This window comes from Hyposmocoma kahamanoa, unplaced genomic scaffold (assembly GCF_003589595.1).
Source record: "Hyposmocoma kahamanoa isolate Upper Pololo Valley unplaced genomic scaffold, ASM358959v1 78, whole genome shotgun sequence".
Lineage (NCBI taxonomy): Eukaryota > Metazoa > Arthropoda > Insecta > Lepidoptera > Cosmopterigidae > Hyposmocoma > Hyposmocoma kahamanoa.
In genome coordinates this window covers 14,671,729-14,691,773 of record NW_020653945.1, presented here as the reverse complement: position 1 = coordinate 14,691,773, position 20,045 = coordinate 14,671,729, and the positions used below count along the sequence as shown (strand labels likewise).

The 20,045-nt window shown below is 34.8% G+C and overlaps 4 protein-coding genes across 12 annotated transcripts in view; 2 read left to right on the top strand and 2 right to left on the bottom strand.

Annotated features, from left to right (window-relative positions):
- The window catches only part of LOC113233067 (gamma-tubulin complex component 3 homolog), a 56,545-nt gene extending 48,933 nt beyond the window's left edge, over positions 1-7,612 (bottom strand). For 2 of the 4 annotated variants that reach the window (XM_026468033.1, XM_026468034.1), the window contains exons 1-7: positions 7,469-7,612; positions 6,902-7,068; positions 5,553-5,666; positions 4,727-4,910; positions 1,406-1,588; positions 1,216-1,298; positions 520-637 (exon numbers count right to left, since the gene is read on the bottom strand). In XM_026468033.1, coding sequence (XP_026323818.1) covers positions 520-637; positions 1,216-1,298; positions 1,406-1,588; positions 4,727-4,910; positions 5,553-5,666; positions 6,902-7,068; positions 7,469-7,538 — 919 coding nt within the window. In that variant the 5' untranslated portion in view covers positions 7,539-7,612. Of the gene's footprint in view, positions 1-519; positions 638-1,215; positions 1,299-1,405; positions 1,589-4,726; positions 4,911-5,023; positions 5,333-5,552; positions 5,667-6,901; positions 7,069-7,468 lie in introns of those variants that run through there. The other 2 variants (XM_026468035.1, XM_026468036.1) reach the window with 2 other exon arrangements.
- A 3,019-nt stretch (positions 7,613-10,631) lies between these two features.
- LOC113233082 (F-box-like/WD repeat-containing protein TBL1XR1) lies at positions 10,632-13,937 on the top strand. Its single transcript, XM_026468063.1, has 8 exons — positions 10,632-10,768; positions 10,853-11,002; positions 11,087-11,232; positions 11,365-11,564; positions 12,558-12,678; positions 12,770-12,922; positions 13,013-13,204; positions 13,275-13,937. Exons 1-8 carry the CDS (start codon positions 10,711-10,713, stop codon positions 13,773-13,775), a joined length of 1,521 nt encoding a protein of 506 aa, XP_026323848.1. The 5' UTR covers positions 10,632-10,710; the 3' UTR covers positions 13,776-13,937.
- A 275-nt stretch (positions 13,938-14,212) lies between these two features.
- LOC113233227 (DTW domain-containing protein 1) lies at positions 14,213-15,407 on the bottom strand. Its single transcript, XM_026468265.1, has 2 exons — positions 15,034-15,407; positions 14,213-14,961 (listed from the first exon to the last, which is right to left on the bottom strand). Exons 1-2 carry the CDS (start codon positions 15,226-15,228, stop codon positions 14,236-14,238), a joined length of 921 nt encoding a protein of 306 aa, XP_026324050.1. The 5' UTR covers positions 15,229-15,407; the 3' UTR covers positions 14,213-14,235.
- Positions 15,408-17,513: 2,106 nt separating this feature from the next.
- LOC113232940 (probable ubiquitin carboxyl-terminal hydrolase FAF-X) overlaps positions 17,514-20,045 on the top strand; it is a 44,364-nt gene continuing 41,832 nt past the window's right edge. For 5 of the 6 annotated variants that reach the window (XM_026467855.1, XM_026467854.1, XM_026467853.1 and 2 more), the window contains exons 1-4: positions 17,521-17,716; positions 18,231-18,305; positions 18,509-18,638; positions 19,471-19,690. In XM_026467855.1, the coding sequence (XP_026323640.1) occupies positions 18,264-18,305; positions 18,509-18,638; positions 19,471-19,690 (392 nt within the window). In that variant the 5' untranslated portion in view covers positions 17,521-17,716; positions 18,231-18,263. Of the gene's footprint in view, positions 17,717-18,230; positions 18,306-18,508; positions 18,639-19,470; positions 19,691-20,045 lie in introns of all 6 variants that reach the window. The other variant, XM_026467851.1, reaches the window with a different exon arrangement.

The following is a 20,045-nucleotide window of genomic DNA, read 5'->3' as shown; positions in this document are numbered from 1 at the left end:
GTAGAGAAACCTTTCTATATTGGCTCGGGTCTACGTGTTTGTGGGACCGTCGTTGTTTCCGTTTTCCATAACACAAGTCCTTTAGTTACTAACTTTGGGATCGGAGTGACTATGTGATGTTGTCTAATGTTTATTATATAATTAAGTCTAGAAGCTGTTTCTCCTTTTAGTTTACGTAGTTTATCGCTTGGAGTTTTTTTTTCTCTGTTATCAGTTTTTGCCGCCAGGCACCTAATTTGTTTTAATGTAATAATTTTCTTTAATGTTAATGTATCAAAATTGTTCTTCAATTTCAATTAAATATGTGGAATTACACAGTTGTTGGATAAAGTACCATCCACTGACCGCAATATTAATATTTTCCCATAGTGTATCCTATTTGCCACTCCAAGATAAATATAACAATACCCTATAAATGAAAATCAATAATTGTCGAGGCCTAATACTCACATCCGGAAAATTTTAGCTTTCTCTCTAAGGGCAGTTGGGTAACAACTGCAATCTTTACACAAAAGTTACCTTTTTTGTGATGTGCAGCATGGGTGATATTGGCCAACCACGTCAAACGATGGAGTGGTTCTAAAGCCCATACACAGACGCGCCGCAATGTACCAGCACCACCCTCGGAATCGCAAGCCTACAAAAAAAAACTTTTTAAAATGCAATACACAAGTAATTAATAGATTCAGGCATTACTTTGCGGAAGTCCATGTAAATAATGTTTTTGAGAATAAGGTCTTGCACACACACAGGCGCGGCGTTATTCCAATACAAAATAGATCTTGCAACTGTGTACTCCATTTTTATCGGATATAGCGGTTTTGGCTTGGTGTGTATCTTGCGTTTTTTTACGTAACGAGAAGAACATATCGTGCGCCTGGTGATAAGCAACACGCCTGTACATAGCAGTTGCCATCATCACCCTGAGACATAAGCTGAGAAGTCCCATGTGCCTGCAATTTTACCAGCACCCGTTCAAACATATTTTATGCACACAATACGTACACAATCTCACACTTGCACAAACACAGGTAACACAGCGCGGCGTTATTTCCAATACAAAATAAAACCATGTGATGGAGTACTCCATTTTTGTCGAATAAAGCGAAGACTTTTGTGTGTGTCGTACAATACACAGTAGTTACCAAAAAAGTTTCCAAATATCGAAAAAGAAATTAGTTAACAATGTTTCATTGGTAATAGAAAACAATTTACCTGAGCTTGTAGTAAAGCGACGCTGCGATAATATTCAGTAAATTCATCTCTGATGCACGCTACTAATCCTTCAGCCATCAAGCCTAAAAATAAAATATGTTTTTCAAATTCCGTTACTTTAATTACCATTCCTTGCCATTTCCTTACAACACACATGTAATCAAATAGGTATTATTATTTTAAGAATTACCTTGCGGCATGAGTCCAGAGGCTGGGTCTATGAACTCCTTAAGTCGGTCGTGGAGTACACCAAGATGGGCTATACGTGCATACATGGCCTGAGCTGGACGCGGGCCAGATCCAGCCCCGCGCGACCTTACGCCCGTCGCTGCTAACACCGCGTCACGAACGCAAGCGCTCTCGGTTTGACCTTCTAGTGCAAGAGAAACAAACTTTAAAGAATCATAAAAATCAATCATCTAAATACATAATGCTTTTTTAGAATAGTAGCCCAAACGAAAATACTTCATTCTTTACTTATTATCAATGGTCCGAATAGGATGTTCCAAAAAGAGTACATAAATGTCTACATATTATATACTAGGAGTGACATCATGGAGTGGTTAAAACCATAAAATATTAATTAGTTCGATACATCACACGTAAGTACGTTGTAAGCCACAAATAGGAGATTTGCATTTTAACGTAAAAATCTTTTTCTGCTCTTTTAGAACACCATATTCTGACCATTGCTTATTTATTACACATAGTATTGGGCACAATGTTTTATATCTGGTAACATTTTCTTGTGACTATTTTTGGTGGATATACATATGTACAATTCGTCGGCTTTGCGCGGCAGAGTCGCATTTTTAACACATTGTTGTGATGAATTAGTTATTCCTGAGATAGTCTGCTATAGAACGCCATTTGGGCGCTGGATGCGGAGGTCCTGGGTTCAATTCCCGGTAGGTTCCGGGTAGTGCCCCGGAGAGAATTCCTTTGCTCTGGTACTCATAGTACAGGGAATGCCCTAGTTTGAGATCAGGCAATTGGTGTGTTCGTCGGGGACATTACTATTATTATACATAGGGCGCACTAAAGTTTCGGAACTGGCCACTTACATAAACAATGTTTAAAAAGTAATTACACCGTTTGAAAATGGAACTATTTGGCTGTAGAATACAGTTTGTTTCATCTGACTGTCACTTGTTTTTACATTGTGACGTCATTTTAGAAATTGGTTGTCTACATCACCATGGATTTAACTCGTGAAAATTTTCGTACTATGATCTTCTACGACTTTAAATGTAATGTAACAGCTCAGCGGAGCTTCGCTCGGCTTCAAACTGCTTTTGGCGATGAAGCACCAAGCAAGACGACTATTTATAGCTGGTTTGCAGAATACAGACGCGGTCATATGAATCTCAGTGACGAATTTCGTGATGGTCGCCCGTCCACTGCTGTGAACAACAAAAACATCGATGCTGTGCGCCGTATGATCAAAACAGACAGGCGCGTGACATACCATGAGATTCCGGCGTCTTTAGGCATAGGCATGAGTCAAATGCAATCAATACTACATAAACATTTGGGTGTGAAAAAGCTGTGCTCTCGGTGGATCCCACACAATTTGACTGAGGCTCAAAAAACGAATTGCGTCACTTACACAATAGTAACAGGTGACGAAACATGGATTTAAAGTTACAATCCCAAAACAAAGCAGCAATCGAGCGTATGGGTCTGTCGAGATGAGCTGAAACCAACCAAAGTGGCGCGTGTGCAAAGTGCCTCTAAGCGGATGATTGCTATAATAATAATAACGTTTATATTCTTTTCCACAAAATACATATTATAGCTAGGAACAGTTTACACGTTAGATTTTGGTAAGGATAATATTGTGGGAGACTGATGCCTAAACTATGTAAGTAAAAAAAAATGCCTGTGCGACAGGCCACCAGGTTTCCACCTCTCAGTAATACAAATTCAAAAAATTTACACTACTAGCACCAACGAGAAATATTGAAATATCGCTTCACAATCCACAGATATAAACAGAGCAATGAGTTGAATCTTGCAAATTAGAGTCTCAAAAAGAATAAAAGCATTGTACCATTTACAGTCCTATGAAATTTAATTTCTAGGGTCTATCATCATTATACCATTTTAAATATTAATAATAATAACAATAATAATATAATAAGTGTTGTATTCTGTTGAATACTGAATGACTTTTATTTATTTCCAAAAATTAAGAATTGGTTACGCGGTCAATGATTTTCATGACTTGAAGAGGCTGTCGAAGAGTATGAAAAATATGTTTCAGAGATTGTCACGGATCTGTGGCATAAATGTTTCCAAAATTGGTTCATTCGTATGAAAAAGTGCATTAACGTTAACGGATAATATTTTGAGAAACAATAAATTCAATTCTGATCATTTATACTATTTTTTTCTTATTCATTCCCGAAACTTATAGTGCGCCCCACGTATATATAGAGCTACAAATTCTAACTCACTGATAGAAATAGAACGCATACTTCCTGATGTGGTGGAATTTTTTTTTGTTCAAAATAGCTGCCGAAAGAGACTTGCTCTGATTCGGCTGAAAATTGGCATGTGAAGGTCTCTAGAAGTATGGTCAAAATTTGTTGTTCGCTATTTTTAAATATGGCCGCCACAAAAGCATTCGTTGGCGGCAGATAAAAATTTGCTCTGATTCCTTTGAAAATTGGCATATGGGGGTGTCTAGGAGTGCTTGATAATAATTTATGTTCAACATTAGTTTTTCAAAATGTATAATTTCTTTTTTGTGGGAAAAAAATATCCAGACTTCTGCCTAATTTCCTGTAACGTGAATACCAGAGTAACGATAACTCTGAGGACAATACCCAGATTACTCAGACCAAAACCAACTTCGAAATGTTCGTTTCTTAAATTGGCCCAAATCGGGAATCGAACATCCTCATCAAGCACCCACAGTACTAACCGGTCTGCCACCGAAGAGCATGAGCACTCCCCGTAATCTGAACCCGACCACGTGCCGCAGGCTGAGCACGACTCGTTATCTATAATGTTACTATTAAGTTGCAGTAAAGAGTCTACTAAATAATAGCAAATATTTACATAAAGGAAATAGTTAAGTTCGTGAAATTTTCTAGTTAGTTGGTCTTAAACGAAAGCGTCGTCATTTATTAAGAGTTAAAATATTTCAATGTGTAAAATTGAATGCAATGTGTATTGCATTTGCGTCAGGTAATTTAATTATGGGAAATGTTGCACACAGATTCATAATGAATTATTAATCTTGAAACTATTTATCTTAAGTATCAATTTTTTATGTGAAATTTATGTCCATGATTTTTAGTATTAATTTAAGAATGTTTTTTTTTATTAAAGAATTGTAATGAATTTTTTATTAATGAATTATATTGTAACATTTGAGAAATGTATCATGCTATTATTATTGTTATTGCATTTAATTCGTTATTGTTCACCTGAGTTTTGCACAAGCAGTGCCATAGCATAGTTGAAAAGCTATTATTATTGCATTTAATTAATTATTGCTCACCTAGGTTTTGCATAGGCAGTGCCATGGCATAGTTGCTATTGTTGGAAGGCAGGCTCTGTTCTGAGCCCTGCTGCTTTTGAGTGTTACTCCCCCAGCTCACAGTGCCAAATGTCTGCTTACTTGAGCTGGATGTAGTCCCCGTTGAACAAGTTGTAGTGTTTGTTGACAACATAGTTCCTGGTTTCTGTATAGAATAGTATAAATGAAAAAGTTTATTCATTCAAAATATGTGAAAGGTTTAAGTTTTTGACATATCGAGATGTTACTTTCAGTTGATTGGAAATAATGTAGACTGACATATTGGAAACATATGAAACTACGTTTTGGATCTAAATTGCGTAGATTTGTTTTGTAAATGTTTGTCAATTGCAAGGACGGATGTAAATCACACTATACATCGACAGATCTTGTGTGAAGATCTTTGAGAAGTGTATAGCTTGATGAGCTGTTGACTGTAGACCAGTATGGGCTGGGCGTTTAAATCGGTGTCCATGGGACCTGTAAAGGACCTCAAATATAGATTACAAATATTCGAGATTTAGATCAGAAATATAGATTCATTTCCTAAGTTTTTCACATTTCCTGTTAAAAAGTTATTTTTAGGGCTGCAAGAAAAGATTCTCATATGTAAAAGAATATATGAACAATAACAAATTCTAGGTCCTATAAATATATTGTTATAATCAAGTCATGAAAGCTAAAGTTCTTTAGTATTTGAATATGTGTAACTATATACAAACAAAACGAATTCTACTGAATAGTATTATTCTCCTGTAAAGAAATGGTATGTTGTATGTAAAGTATGTTATGAATGCAGCTTGCTTACAGTCATAGAGAACATTGGTAATGGAAAGAGCTGCTGTGTAGATTCACTGTGGTTCAGGCCCTCTGATAAAGCCAGTAACAAGGCCAATATGGACACTCTCTGTTTTAGGATAAACTGAAACAAGTAGTAATAATTTGGTCAACTGGTGTAACAAAGGCATAATCATACAGTATAGAATTTTCCTGGACAGAATTAACTATATATAACTTTTCCATTTCATTTTTGTTCTAATGTCACAATGACTCACAATAACATCTTTGTTTTCCTAGTAAACACAGGTACTTTAGATGAGTAATGCCATAACTGAGGAACTGCAGAACAAAACAACCAATGAAACTGTTAAATTTTGCATCTAATTTCTGTCAGTCTCATTGAATGGATTAGTCGCATAGTGTGCAGATTTGTGCATTTGAATAACATTTTTAACAATGATTTAGTGGTTGCTGTTCAGGTTGGCTAAATTATTACTCATAGAGATGTACAGGAAATCAACCATTTGACATTAAAAAAGGGAACAAGTTAAAATGTGAATTATTGGTTTTTGTTCTGATGCTTCTCAATTATCTTATCAAGTTCTTAAGCCTTATTCAGAGTAACGGCGCGCGTGGGTGCGTGTAATCCAAATGTACGTAGACGCTCCTTGCGTTTAGAGGTCGCGCGCGCAGTCGCCTGCCTCGAGGCGGGCGCGGGTGCGCGGGTAGATCTATTAGCTTGGTCCACCTCTACCTTTCACAGTGCTTGGTCAAGCGTCTGTGTGCGATTATGAAGTGTGGATCTACCCGCTCATAGCCGCTTCAGCACTGTGAAAGGAAAGACGCGAAGACCCGTGCACCTGCACCTGTCGTCGCTTACGCGCCTGCACTCTGAATGAGCCCTTACATTTTCGCAATTCTTACACTTAGGAAATGGAACTATTAACATTGGTTTGAAAAAAAAATATAGGAAATTTAGATCTGAGAAAAAAATTGTTTCATTTTCTATAATTTATCTGAGTTATGTTTTTTTTTTACAATTGTGTTGTTGCTACACTCCATGAGCAATATGTCAATGCTGCATTACATACTATTAGACTAAGCGCAAATACTAAAGTATAGTAAAAAACTCACATGGACCTGTAAAGGGCCCTAAACGTCGGTTTGTTTAAAAACCAAATATACGCAATTTAAATCCGTAAAATAGTTTCATTTCCTATGTGTTACAATTGCAAAAACCCAAGAACTCGATATATAGTAAAAAACTTTAATATTGTTAGCAAACTCAAAATCAAATTTAAAAAAGAAGTTATTAAGCAAAATTGATCCATGTGTAAATGAATTTAGTAAAACAGAACTAGACTTGTGATTACTCACAGACTTTTTGAGCTTGCCGTAACACTCATTGAATTTATCAGCATCTTTAGCAGACTTGCTTGCAAGGCGGGAGAGTATCTTCTGGCAAAGAAGCTTCTCATCCTGAATACTACGTGTTTTTTCTGCAGTTGAAGATAGATAAGAAACTGCCAATTCATATGCACCATCTGTAACGTCCAGTGAAGAACATCCAAAAATTTAAATTTATGCAAAATACCTTGACGTCAAGTTTCAGACACCAGCCGTACTATATCCAAAAATCATATATAATTTAGCAATTACCTCTTCTATATCTAGATATTATATCTTTGAAATGGTCCTGAAAGTTGTTCATAAATGAAACTAAACTATACTAAATAAACTTTTCTAAATTGCAATGAGAAAATTGATAATGTCAAATGTCATAAATTTGACAAAAAAAGACAAAATAAACTTAAACCTTCTTAATATAATTTAGGTACGTTGAATAATCTTTTTACATACAGTGTCATATAACAAAAATAAAATTCGCGAAAATTGGGCGCCCGAATACGAAATTTCTAATTATTGTTGAAAATTGAGTCTCACCTGGATTAGAAGATAAGCTAACGCATAATTTATGCAATTGGGCTGCAATAATAGTAGCAGACGAGTCCATTTTTCACCGTATTTTCGTAACCACTATAAAATCAATTAAATATTGCATGTAAAGGGAAATCCGGGATAAAAAAGCAGATTTGTTACGTATCATAAAAAATGTGACTGTTCAGTAAACTACATATTTAAATTAAATTAGCAAAGTATCAATATCCACTAAAGATTTCTCCTATGTCTTCAAACCAGTTAAATACAAAATATTTTGTTTTCGTGTTTCGCTTCACTGCCCCTCAAACTTTACTCTTTGCTCAACTCGCTTGACATAACGACTTTACCATAGATAATATATAATACCACAGACCTCACACGCACAGCTACTGCTGTGCTGCTGGGTAATTTTCCAAAAAAATTTAATTTTTTCCGGAAAAATATCTGAAAGTTTGAAAAATGTGGCTCATATTATGTTCTTCGTTTAGAAATATCTTTTGAGTTTTATTTATCGTGAATTATAAAATTAAATTGTATGACTGAGGGAAGATAAAGAAAAACAAAATTTAAAATGATTTGGTGCCACTGAAAACCAGCGTAATGAGGCGTTCTTCAACGTCTCACTACACAAAGCTGAGTGGTGACTGTTTTGGTAACATATAATGTATGATTGTGTTTGTTTTGTATTATTTATTGTAAAATGTTGCCAAATAAATTATTTTTCTTTCTTTCTTTCTTTCTTTCATTTGACAACAGCGGTAAAAATCTTTTTATGGCTCCGTGATAGCTCCGTCGTTTTCATTCAGTAAAATCAAATTTTAATTTAGAGGATAGTTCCTTAGGGTCGTATTCCAGAACTCTACTCAAGCTCAAGTCAAGATTTGAGTATGATTTAAAGCACTAGAAATCATACTCAAGTCCTTGATAATAGAGCCGTATTTCCAGTGCTTGAAGTCATACTCAAGTCCTGACTTGAGCATTGAGTAGAGTTCTGGAATACGGTCCATAGTCTCAGGTACGTATTCCAGAACTCTACTCAATGCTCAAGTCAGAAGTTGAGTATGATTTTAAGCACTAGAAATCATACTCGTGTCCTTGCCAATAGGGTCGTATTTCCAGTGCTAGAAATCATACTCATATCCTTGCCAATAGGGTCGTATTTCCAGTGCTAGAAATCATACTCATGTCCTGACTTGAGCATTGAGTAGAATTCTGGGGGGGCTACTCTCGATCGCTGTTCGACATCCGTCCGAAACAATTACTGTCAAATAGTAGTAGTAGTAGTAATAGTAATGGTATTAGTAGTAATTACGGTAACGGTAAAACTAAATAAAGCTCAGTTTAGATTTCGGCCTGGTCTCTCTACGGATATGGCTATATTTTGACTCAAGAATATCATAAAGCATTATGTAAAAAGAAAAAACTACTATATGTGGTTGCTTTCTCAACCTAAGCCACGCTTTTGACACCATCAACTATGAGCTATTGTGGTAAAAAATGTTGGAGTGCCAAGTAGTGTGACATGTCTGTTGAAATTCTGGTATGGGAATCAGATTAAATTGGTGCGCTAGGATGATGCGATCTCTGAGCCTTACAAGTTGGACTGCGGGGTTAGACAGAGAAATGTAAACGATCTGATGGAGGAACTTAGCAGAGCTGCATTCGACTGACATGTGGCAGGATTGTGCAAACATCAGTAGTTATGCTGACGATATGGCACTGTTGAGTCCTTCTATTAGTTGAATGAGGAAACTTATTGACATACATATATGTCACATATTATGTGAACGGTATGCCGTCGTTCATGGTCTTCATTATAACGTGAAAAAGACAGAATTGATGGTGTTTAAATATGACAAAGGGCCAGACACTGTTGCGCCGATTACGTTACTTGGATCAACGTAAAAAGTAGTTTCTACATTTAAATACCTGGGACCCACTATTACAAACAGATTTACAGATGATGAGGACCTTGAGAGGCAGCGCCGAGCTATCTCAGTGAAGGACAATATGTTGGCGCGGCGTTTTGTGACTCAGACCAGGTGAAGGCGTTTTATGCGAGTCAGCTGTGAATAATTACACTAAACGATCGATAAACACTACGAGTGCAGTACAACAATGCATTTCGGGCCATGTTACGTCTGCCAGAGTGGACGATTTTTACGCCCTTTTACGAAAGCGTCAATGATCTCTTGCAGAGACTAAACAAGTCCAGTAATGAACTTGCGCAGACTTTGTTTTTAAGATGTGACTATTATAACTGTTTTAATGTTCCTAATGTTAATCTAGTTAATTGTATTTTAATTACTATCTATTTTACTATCTATTTTAATTACTTAGTAACTTGAATTTAATTCTTAATTTTTTTTTATTATTAATTGCTTTTAAATTTTTATGACCGTGTAATGTATAATGTAATGTTATGGGATTAATACCTAATTAAATAAATAATTGAATTGAATTGAAATTACAAAAGAGTTTATCCTGAAAATACAAATAATTACGAATTCAAAGTGTCTGTTCGAAGGGACAACTGACAATAATGTAATTTTACTGAAAGTGAACATTAATGTTATAGAACTACTATGGAAAATATTTAATGAGGATCCAGATAATTAAATGAAGAAATGGCTCAAAGTACTTATATCTAAGCCAAAACTTTTAAAAGCTAGTATCATAAGATAAGCCATAGATAAGCATAGTTATGATCAGTTAGTTAGTTTCGCTCTGGACCTTTTGGAGGGAAAAGTGTCGTTTTTATTTTGACTTTCAATTATTTCGTGAAATCTAGTTTAAAGTGGAATAGGATAGTGCTATTGTGCCTTAATCGAAGATTAAAACGCGAAATTATACGAATCTCGAACTAAAATACCCGTATCGGCCCGTTTTAGGGAGTCCCGAGTCAATCCAAGCACGTCGCCTCAAATTGCCTATCCTCTTTGTGGCGGCCATATTTACGGAAACATTTAAACTTCATGTTTAGGCAGATGGCTTTGCCAAAGCCTTAATAAAAAAAATAAAAAATGATCAGTTATAATGGCAACACATAATGTGGTTTTAGCATGGAGCGATGCATAATTTATTTACGACAATGCTAAGAACAAAAAGTAAAGTTATTTGGCAACATTACGTTAATGGTTGTCAACTTGTCATACGCGGTTACTCTTTTACATTCTTGTATTTTTCTTAATTTACACGTTTCTATATGAATTACCACCTATGGTTCACAATAAATCTATTACAAAATGAGTTTCACTAGTGACGAAGTGAATTTTCTTGTCTATCGGTACTTGCAGGAATCAGGTAGGTTCATTGAACTCAGAAGACGCTAACTGTTTGAAATAGCTAGTGTGTCATAGTATAAATGAAATGTGTTACTAAATTCAGGTTTCCACCATTCGGCGTACACCTTCGGCATCGAATCTCATATATCGCAAAGCAACATAAATGGAGCACTCGTTCCTCCAGCTGCGCTACTCAATATTTTACAGAAGGGCCTACAGTACACAGAAGCGGAAATAACTATTGGAGAAGATGGTATCTTTGCAGTATTATTCGTTGTCACTATCATCAATGAGTCCTAACAAATCATTTACTGTACAATAATAATTATTTCTTCAGGTACAGAAACACGTCTTACGGAAAGCTTAAGTTTAATAGATGCGGTGACTCCAGACATAGTAGCAGCTCGACAGAATGCCCACAACGCCCAGAAGCAGGCCATTAAGGCTGAACCAGGATCCGGCAGTGAACAGAATGGTGTTGATGTATGTTTGTAGAAATATTTGCTAATTTATTTGATGACAAGTACTTTCACTACAGTAGTTGTAAACAATAACAAATAAGTAAAGCTTTATTATGGTTTACTGTTTCTGCAGCACAATAACTGTAATTACCAGGGTACAACATGCAGTGCAGCGTCAGCTGGCGGAGGAGCAGCAACACCAAGTGCTCCAGAAAACATGGATGTAGACCAATCCATTGAGATTCCTGCCAATAAAGCTACAGTTCTCAGAGGACATGAATCTGAAGTGTTCATATGTGCCTGGAACCCCAGTACAGATCTACTGGCTAGCGGGTCTGGAGATAGTACAGCCAGGTAAGTAAGACAGCTTAGATAGGTTCATTGCTAGCTTTTTTATCCCTATGTTTTTCAGATTATGAAATGCACAGGTTTAAATGAATTTAAATTGTTCAATCAAATTCCTGTGTGTATAGTAGTAAAACCTGTGCCATAATTGTCATATTACATAAATGCACCTATTGTTATATTCAAAATAATAATAATAAATCACCAACTTACACAATTTCTCCACATCTAATGGTTAATTTAATTTTTTCACTCTGTAAATTCTGATAGATGTAAATTATTTGAGATATGATTTTTAACTAAAATCACCCAGTAGCCTTAAATCAAAGAAACAGCAAAATTTTATTTGGACAATAATTTACAGTACTTGCCAATTTTATGAATAGGTATTACCATTTACATGAGTGTTTTTGTAATGTTTCTACTTACTACATGATATATTATTGTATGATACAAATCTGAATTTGACAAATTGATTCTCATAGTATTAAAACAAAACATGTATTTAAATGATTATTTCAAATTTGTAAAAGCAGCAGGCAAAAAATTTAAATAGTCATCTTTTTAAATTATTGATCCTCTTTCTCCGAGACATAAAATACATTAAATCTATAGATATTTTAATCTGTTTTGAGCTACACAAAAAATGTTTAATTTGTTTAGATAGATTATAAGATCATTAAAATAAAATTTAGATACTTGTTTTTAAAACTAAATATGTTGATGATATTTGTATACTAATATTATATTAATTATAATACGACCTGAAAACATGTTCAGAAATGCAAGCAAATTAGCTTCGAGCACTCGTCGCCGGCGGTGCAGCGGACATTTACAATAGATCAAGTATATCTCTGAGGATCAAATAATATTATCCCCAAGATAAATACCATTTCTGATTGTCAAATACACTTTTTTCTTACATATTCTTTGTTATTGTATTGTCATTGAGTCATTGGTGTGAAAAATGTGGTCTAATATGTACAATATTTACTATTTCAGAATTTGGGACATGTCAGATAATCCTGCTACTACTCCAAATCAATTAGTTCTAAGACACTGCATACAAAAGGGAGGGGCTGAAGTACCCAGTAATAAAGATGTCACTTCTTTGGATTGGAATGTATGTTTTAATTTTTTTGTCCTGTTTGTGTTCCTTGTAATACACATGTTTTATGTGCAAAAACATAGTTAAATTATTTTTCTTTCTTCAGTGTGATGGTAATCTCCTAGCAACAGGATCTTACGATGGTTACGCACGCATATGGACGACAGATGGAACACTGGCATCCACATTAGGTCAACATAAAGGGCCCATATTTGCTCTTAAGTGGAATAAAAGGGGAAATTATATTTTGAGTGCTGGGGTAAGCAATATTCAATTATGACCTTAAAAAAGCCTTAAACCAGAACTTAATTTTGGACATAATATATTTAATGTGTAATGTTTGCTTTAGGTTGACAAGACCACAATAATTTGGGATGCAGCATCAGGACAATGCACTCAACAGTTCTCTTTCCACTCTGCCCCAGCTCTTGATGTTGACTGGCAGACCAACCAGTCCTTTGCTTCATGCTCAACTGATCAGTGCATCCATGTGTGTAGATTAAACATTGACAAGCCCATCAAGAGCTTCCAAGGACATACAGTAAGTTTGTCAAAGCTTAAACTTTGTAATTTGCCAGTAAAAAACTTACTAATGCATATTCCTATTATAGAATGAAGTAAATGCTATCAAGTGGGATCCTCAAGGACAGCTGCTTGCATCCTGCTCTGATGACATGACACTCAAGATCTGGTCAATGAAGCAAGACACATGTGTGCATGACTTACAAGCTCACTCCAAAGAAATTTACACTATTAAATGGTCTCCAACTGGACCAGGGACAGCCAATCCCAATATGAACCTCATCTTGGCCAGCGCATCATTTGATTCTACAGTCCGTCTATGGGATGTGGAGAGAGGTGTCTGTATTCATACACTGACAAAACATACAGAGCCTGTTTACAGTGTGGCCTTCTCACCAGATGGAAAGTTCTTGGCAAGTGGCTCATTTGACAAATGTGTTCATATATGGTCAACACAAACCGGTGGACTAGTACACTCTTATAAGGGAACAGGAGGAATCTTCGAAGTCTGCTGGAATTCTCGAGGTACAAAAGTTGGCGCTAGTGCAAGTGACGGTAGTGTTTTTGTTTTAGACTTGCGTAAACTCTAGGACAGGGTGTTTCCCTGAATAACAGACAGTGTTATACAGAAAGTTGTAACTATAACAAGAATATGTAGGTTATATTGTTTCTTAATTACTATATTTTACTCGTTTGTGTCAGAACACAACGATATGGGTGTATATTTTTGTTGTTTGTGCCTGATGATAGTGGTAATATATTTTTTGAATTCTTATTCAACAAAACTACCTTGTATTATAATTTAATGAATATATTGATAAACAAGGTATATATTATGTAAAATAAGGTGAGCATTATTGGAATTTGTGTTACTGTAATTCTATTAACATAATGAAAGTATGTAATTTCAATAAATGATGATGTAATGGCTTTTGTATGTAAAGTTAAGATTAGTAGGTTATAATTAAAGTATAATTTAGTAATCATTTTGTTTTATTTTGGAAAACTACAAATATTATGAAACTGAGTATTGAAATCAAAATCCAATTTCTACGTCATAGATCTTTTATAAGCTAGCATATCATCATGTTTGTACAGTGTATGTAATTTCTCATACATATATTTAAAGAAATACAATAAGTTATCATATTGTCCTTTGTATGGTGTACATTGAAAATGGCCATCTTCAGTATGTATTGAAAAAGCGATTGTAGGGCTAGATATGTAATGTTTACTGCGACCCCATGCACATAAATGCAGCTCTAGCAGTAACTGATGTAATGCTTCCACAGTAGATAAGTACCACCTAGGGCTTCCCTTTTGATATCGCCAAAATTGTGACACTCTGTCTTGTAATACTATTTTACGTATTTTCTGCAGTCTTTCATCAGCAAAGATGCCACGACTCTGATTCCAAGTACTATCTATTAATATAACACGATCTATTGGTAGCTTTTCCACATGGTATATATGTTGGCTCCAGTCTCTATTATATGATTTAGTCATCAATGTACCTACATTGTAACCAGCTGGTAATTCTGCTCGTCTCTGATCTGAATAACTGACAGCTGATTGCTTTCCTGTAAAAAGTTCTCTAACTGTATAGGCATCAGTCCCTGGATACAGAAGAACAGTTCTGCTATTATGTTCATATTCGGGCACATCTGGATATGTGTAAATAGTGACTTCATGTGGAGCCAGAACTACTGCATGCGCTGCTGTACTCTTACCATCTATTTCTCTTCGGTGTTTGATGATATCTACTTTTATTGGCAGCTGAAAATTTTATGAGGAAAATTAGCAAATTAGTTATTTCCTAATCTTATTTACTTACTGATATTAACTTACTCTGCATAACGGTATTTTGCCTTCGATTTGTGCAACTGGAACGAAGCATGTGTAACAGAAATACATTCGAGATTTGCCGCATTGTGTACACGGGCTTCGGCTAATCAAAGCATTGAGAGGTTCTGCACTGGCTATGTCCATTCCCTCAAAAGGATTTTCTTCCCGGTTTCTTGCCTCTTGGCTTTTCGGGTTCATAGTATACAATATATTTAATACACTTTAATATTTATAGAGAGAAAACCATTCAAATATAATAACTTATCACAAACCACTATGATAACTTATTATTTTCTAAAGTTTTACTTCAATTATAATTCTTATTTATTATTTTTAAGACTTTTATTCTACTTTGATGAGTGGTGGTACTCTGTGACAAACATTGGATAAACATCTAATAGTCTGTGGTGACAAAACTCACTGCAGTTGCAGTAGCAAATAATAAAATTAATATTACACAGATTAAAAAAAAAGGAGATAATTCATCTCAACCAATGTAATTTTTTTAAATAGTATCCACACGTGTGCAAAAGTCATAGATATACAAATTGAAAGGAGGAAAGAAGGTCCGAAGGTCAGATAATACGCTTATGCGCGTACCCATTATGTCGTGACGACTGGTGACGCCCGTCGTGCAATTCAAAGTGTCGTGGCTTATATGTTTAAATGAAGTTGTTCCTTAGAGGATGGAAAAAAATGAGAGTTGTTCACACATAGAATAACAAGATTAACTGTCGTTCAGTTTTTTGATGTTACAACGACAGACTGTCATGATAATGGGAAGAGCTAGAACGACAGTCAACGGTAAATAAAACGTCACGATAAAAATGTGAATTGTCATTACTCCGAGGTGAAGACAGATAATCGCAGCTTCAAGCGATTCCGTTGTGCAAACGACACGGCAGTTGCCCTGAACCGATAAATTGTCGTCACGTTCTAGTGGGAACAAGCTAGACGCGACTGTCGTCCAACGATAAATAAAACGTTACGACCACAGAACACTATACTCACTATGGTTACGATATAATGGGAACGCGCCCTTAGAGTTTTCATAGTTTATGCCTACATAGTTGTCTATGGTTTATGCTACCTACCTTCTAAACAGCGTTGCCAATTTGTGGGGAATTCCCCAAATTGCGGGGAATTTCAATTAGTTTGGGAATATTGTGGGAGTTGGTGCTATGTGGGGAAAATATAGAGAATATAACATTTCATGATTTTGTTTAATCTGTCGATTGCTGATGCATCGCCACTTTGATCGTTATTGGTAGAAACACTGTGATGAACTATATCGACGTGTTTTTCAACATCGCACATCCCTCGCATTATTAACAAACAGCCTAAATAGAATTATTATCAGAGCACTTGGTTTTTAATTGTAAAATTACCAGTCGGTGCGTGTTGAATTCGCGATCCTTTTTCCCACTTAGGCCGGTCCCCAGTACGAAGAAAAACGAAATCAGCTATAGATAAACAAAGCCGAGAACTTGGTACTTTCACACCACAACTTACCATTCGTCAACTTTCAATATTAAATGTAGGTCCAAAATTAATTTACTAATTTTTTTTTCTAACATTAATCTTAGTGTCACCAAATGCGCAACAAAGTAACTTAACTAGTTACTTAATTTTGTGAGGCAAAGAAATTTTTTTTTTTTATTTGATTAATGTCGAATCTCATTAAAATAAATAAACGATTTAAGGTCATCTAATTTTATAATTTGATTTACGTTTTACATTCTGCTTACATTCATAGCAAACGTAATAGATGGTTACATTTAAGTTTCTCAATTCTTTATTATATTTTTAAGCAATTTAATTGTAATAAATAATGAAAACTCGAGATGTGGGGAATTTGTGGGGAATATGAACTTTGCTCTCCCCAAATTTCGGGATTTTAACCGTGATTTTTGGGGATTTTGAACAATTGGCATTGGCAACGCTGCTATTGAAACACAAACAACTTTTGATATTGTCAGTTTTTGACATATTACGATTGAGGGTTTTTTTAGTAGTAGTCACAGCTACTGTGATATCTATTACTGTTATGAAAAATAAGTATGTATGCACAACTTGGGTTACACGTATTTTTTTTTTATTATTATCAGTTTTTATTTTTTCCAGTTTTTCACTTTCTGTTTTTCTTCAAATTTATCTGAGCTTAGGTAAACATGTTGTTAACAGCAATTTTATTTCAATTAATCGATAATATTTTTGATACTAGTTACAAAAGTATGATAGTCCATCTATAAAGAACTTTAGACGGATTTTTCATCTATTTTCGTTCTTACGTCAAAAAGTGTAGTGCATTACGAATTTTGTGATATAAGTTCGGAGTTTTTTTCAATAATTTGACTATTTATTGAAGGTAAGGTTAATATATTTCGTTATTTAGTTAATTCTTGTTATGACGAAACTATTGAGAAAAGCTTTATTACATTTTTTTTTGCTCAATCTTGTTTTGGATAATGACGCCATTTTGTCGCGCCGGCTGATTGTAGACAGAGGAATTTATTTTGTCTGGATCTTCGAATAAACGTTGAACGCCCATTTCCTATATAGATAGGAAAGAAATATGAAATGTTTCTTTTTCTGAGTAAATGATTGTATTAATCTAAAGAAAATTACATAATTGAAGAATCGACACCGAAATTCGGAGAAAAATGTTTTACTTTTTCCTCTGGGAGTACCTATTTTGTATATCGCCTTGTGGAAAAGTACACAATTTTATCATCTGTACATTGAGCTTACAAGCCCTAAACTTTATGTGTCCATCGGTTATGAATTTGTATAATAGATTTTGTGGATATATTTATGGATATGATTTCAAGTACTTGCAAACAGAAACAAACGATCGAGGCGATTCTAATAGATCGTCCTGCAGTAATTATCTGATTGCCGGGCATATTCTGTTAAAATTATTGTTTGTCTCAGCTGTTTTCCATTATATTTAAATTAATTTGATGAAGTATTGTAGTTTGCTGGTGGTGATATAAAGCATACATGTGAATCTATTGATTTATCATAATGACTTTCATAATGCCTTTGATTTTTTTATTCTTGTCAGTGGGGATTGTTAAACTTTGTTAATTGCCTATTCTTTATAATCAATTAGTATAAAGATTGTTCATATTAATATTGCAGTAATTTTTGTCTTTGTAAAATGTTTTGTAACTTCTAAAATAGAACACTGTTTTCAGGGTGGGTGCAATGAATAGACACATGGTAAAATAATGACAATATCAATGAAAGAACAAGAACAGGTGCCCGGGGAGGTAAGTACATTTGGATTCATAATGTAGTAACATGCTTATATTTTAATAACCTCCAAGAAACTACATTTTCCATGGTTTGTTTACATTTTTAATGTTTTTTTTTTAAAGTGAATTAATAATGATTCTTAGATGCTTCGTTATTTTCCATGTGCCTGTGCAAGAGTTCAAATTGTTGTAAAGAAATTGTAATATTTGTTGTTTAGATGGTATTCCCCGAGGCTAAACTAAAAGCATTAGAAGAGAAGATATCACATCCTCGCTGGGTGGTGCCAGTGCTGCCAGAGCAGGAGTTGGAAGCTCTCCTTATTGCTGCCACAGATCTTGCAGCAAAAGGTAACACTAAATCGACATAGGTGTACAAAAGATATACAACGTAACTAAAAACAATTTAAGAAATATGTTGTGCATAAAGTGCTATTTATGTAACTTTAATATTATTATAATATATAGTTTTTTTACAATGCCCATTAATGGATATACAGAGAGATATCATCTAAAAAAGTTTTTGATTCTAAGAGATATGGTAATTGCACCATTTGTATAGTCATCAAATTTTTTTGCATTAATTTGACAGCAAAGTGTTAGTATGTTTAAATATTCCTGTAAAATCTGTTTGTTTTATGGGTTAAAACTAAATATTTAATGCAGTTTATATTTGTCGTGGCCTCTATTCATGAGTGTATCATTAATGTAGACAAATAGAGCAAATATCTGTAAAAACATACAATACAAAAAAGTACAAAATGCTTTATTTCTCTCAGAAAGGTCTAAGTAAAATATAGTTTATTGTTACATCACATGTGAAATACAAGTTCCTTAGTGAGAGCTGGAGTCTGTACTAGGTTGGAGACCTGTGTTACAGACCACTGGGGTGTGTTTGGTGGTCTGTATAAAGATAATAAGTGGCTCTAGGTGTATAAAGAATAACATCATTAAAAAAAAAGTGTTAGCTAATACAGTTTACTTTGAAAAGTTTGATAGAAATCTAATTTAATTTGTAATTTTATGTATAAGTGTATATGATATATATAAGTGATATGTCAAACAAATTCAATGCTAATTGGACTGTGTTCTATTTTTAAATAAGGGAATAATAATTCATTTTTATCTTTTCGAAAACCAAAATTTATCTTGAGGATACATACTGATGTATCATTTTGTTTAGGTGAAGATATCAACCACCCAGGATGTCAGCGGTTTTACAATGACGCCCTCACTGTCTCCTTCACAAAGATACTAACCGACGACGCAGTATCGTCATGGAAGAACAACATTCAGCAATGTGTCCGGTCCAACTGCGAGAAACTCGTCAAATTGTGCGCGATGAAACTGGACGATGCGAGATTCTTGAATTTACTGTCTATGGCTTTCAATCCTAATAACAAGTAAGGATATTATTGTCTTTGGGGTAATTCGTGAAAAAGTTTTATTAAAGCCCATTGAGTACCATACCACTTACGAGTGAACGTTATTGTTATGTCGATGACGCAATACTGGCGGTGAAGTTGTGACGTCGCGTACGCTCAAAAATGGCTTGCGTGGTAAGGCTCTAGCAATAAAGAGATAAAGTAATATTTTTTAGCATTTCTTATTGTTACAATATCTGCGTTTTCATGACAGCCGCGTTAGTTGCAGATGCAATATAGGCAGTTTTCACATCAATTATGTTTGCTTTTTTCAGCTATCAAGCTACTTGCTATTTACATCCTGGCCATTGTAACATGACTGAAAAAAACAAAT

What these genes read in the sequence shown, in the direction of transcription:
- LOC113233082 (XM_026468063.1), top strand. Translation starts at nt 10,711, where the DNA reads ATGAGTTTCACTAGTGACGAAGTGAATTTTCTTGTCTATCGGTACTTG. An exon ending in GTGAACAGAATGGTGTTGAT is followed by an intron (nt 11,233 to 11,364) that starts GTATGTTTGTAG and finishes TGTAATTACCAG; the next exon opens with GGTACAACATGCAGTGCAGC. An exon ending in TCTGGAGATAGTACAGCCAG is followed by an intron (nt 11,565 to 12,557) that starts GTAAGTAAGACA and finishes TTACTATTTCAG; the next exon opens with AATTTGGGACATGTCAGATA.
- LOC113233227 (XM_026468265.1), bottom strand. Translation starts at nt 15,228, where the DNA reads ATGAACCCGAAAAGCCAAGAGGCAAGAAACCGGGAAGAAAATCCTTTT. An exon ending in GCAAAATACCGTTATGCAGA is followed by an intron (nt 14,962 to 15,033) that starts GTAAGTTAATAT and finishes TAAAATTTTCAG; the next exon opens with CTGCCAATAAAAGTAGATAT.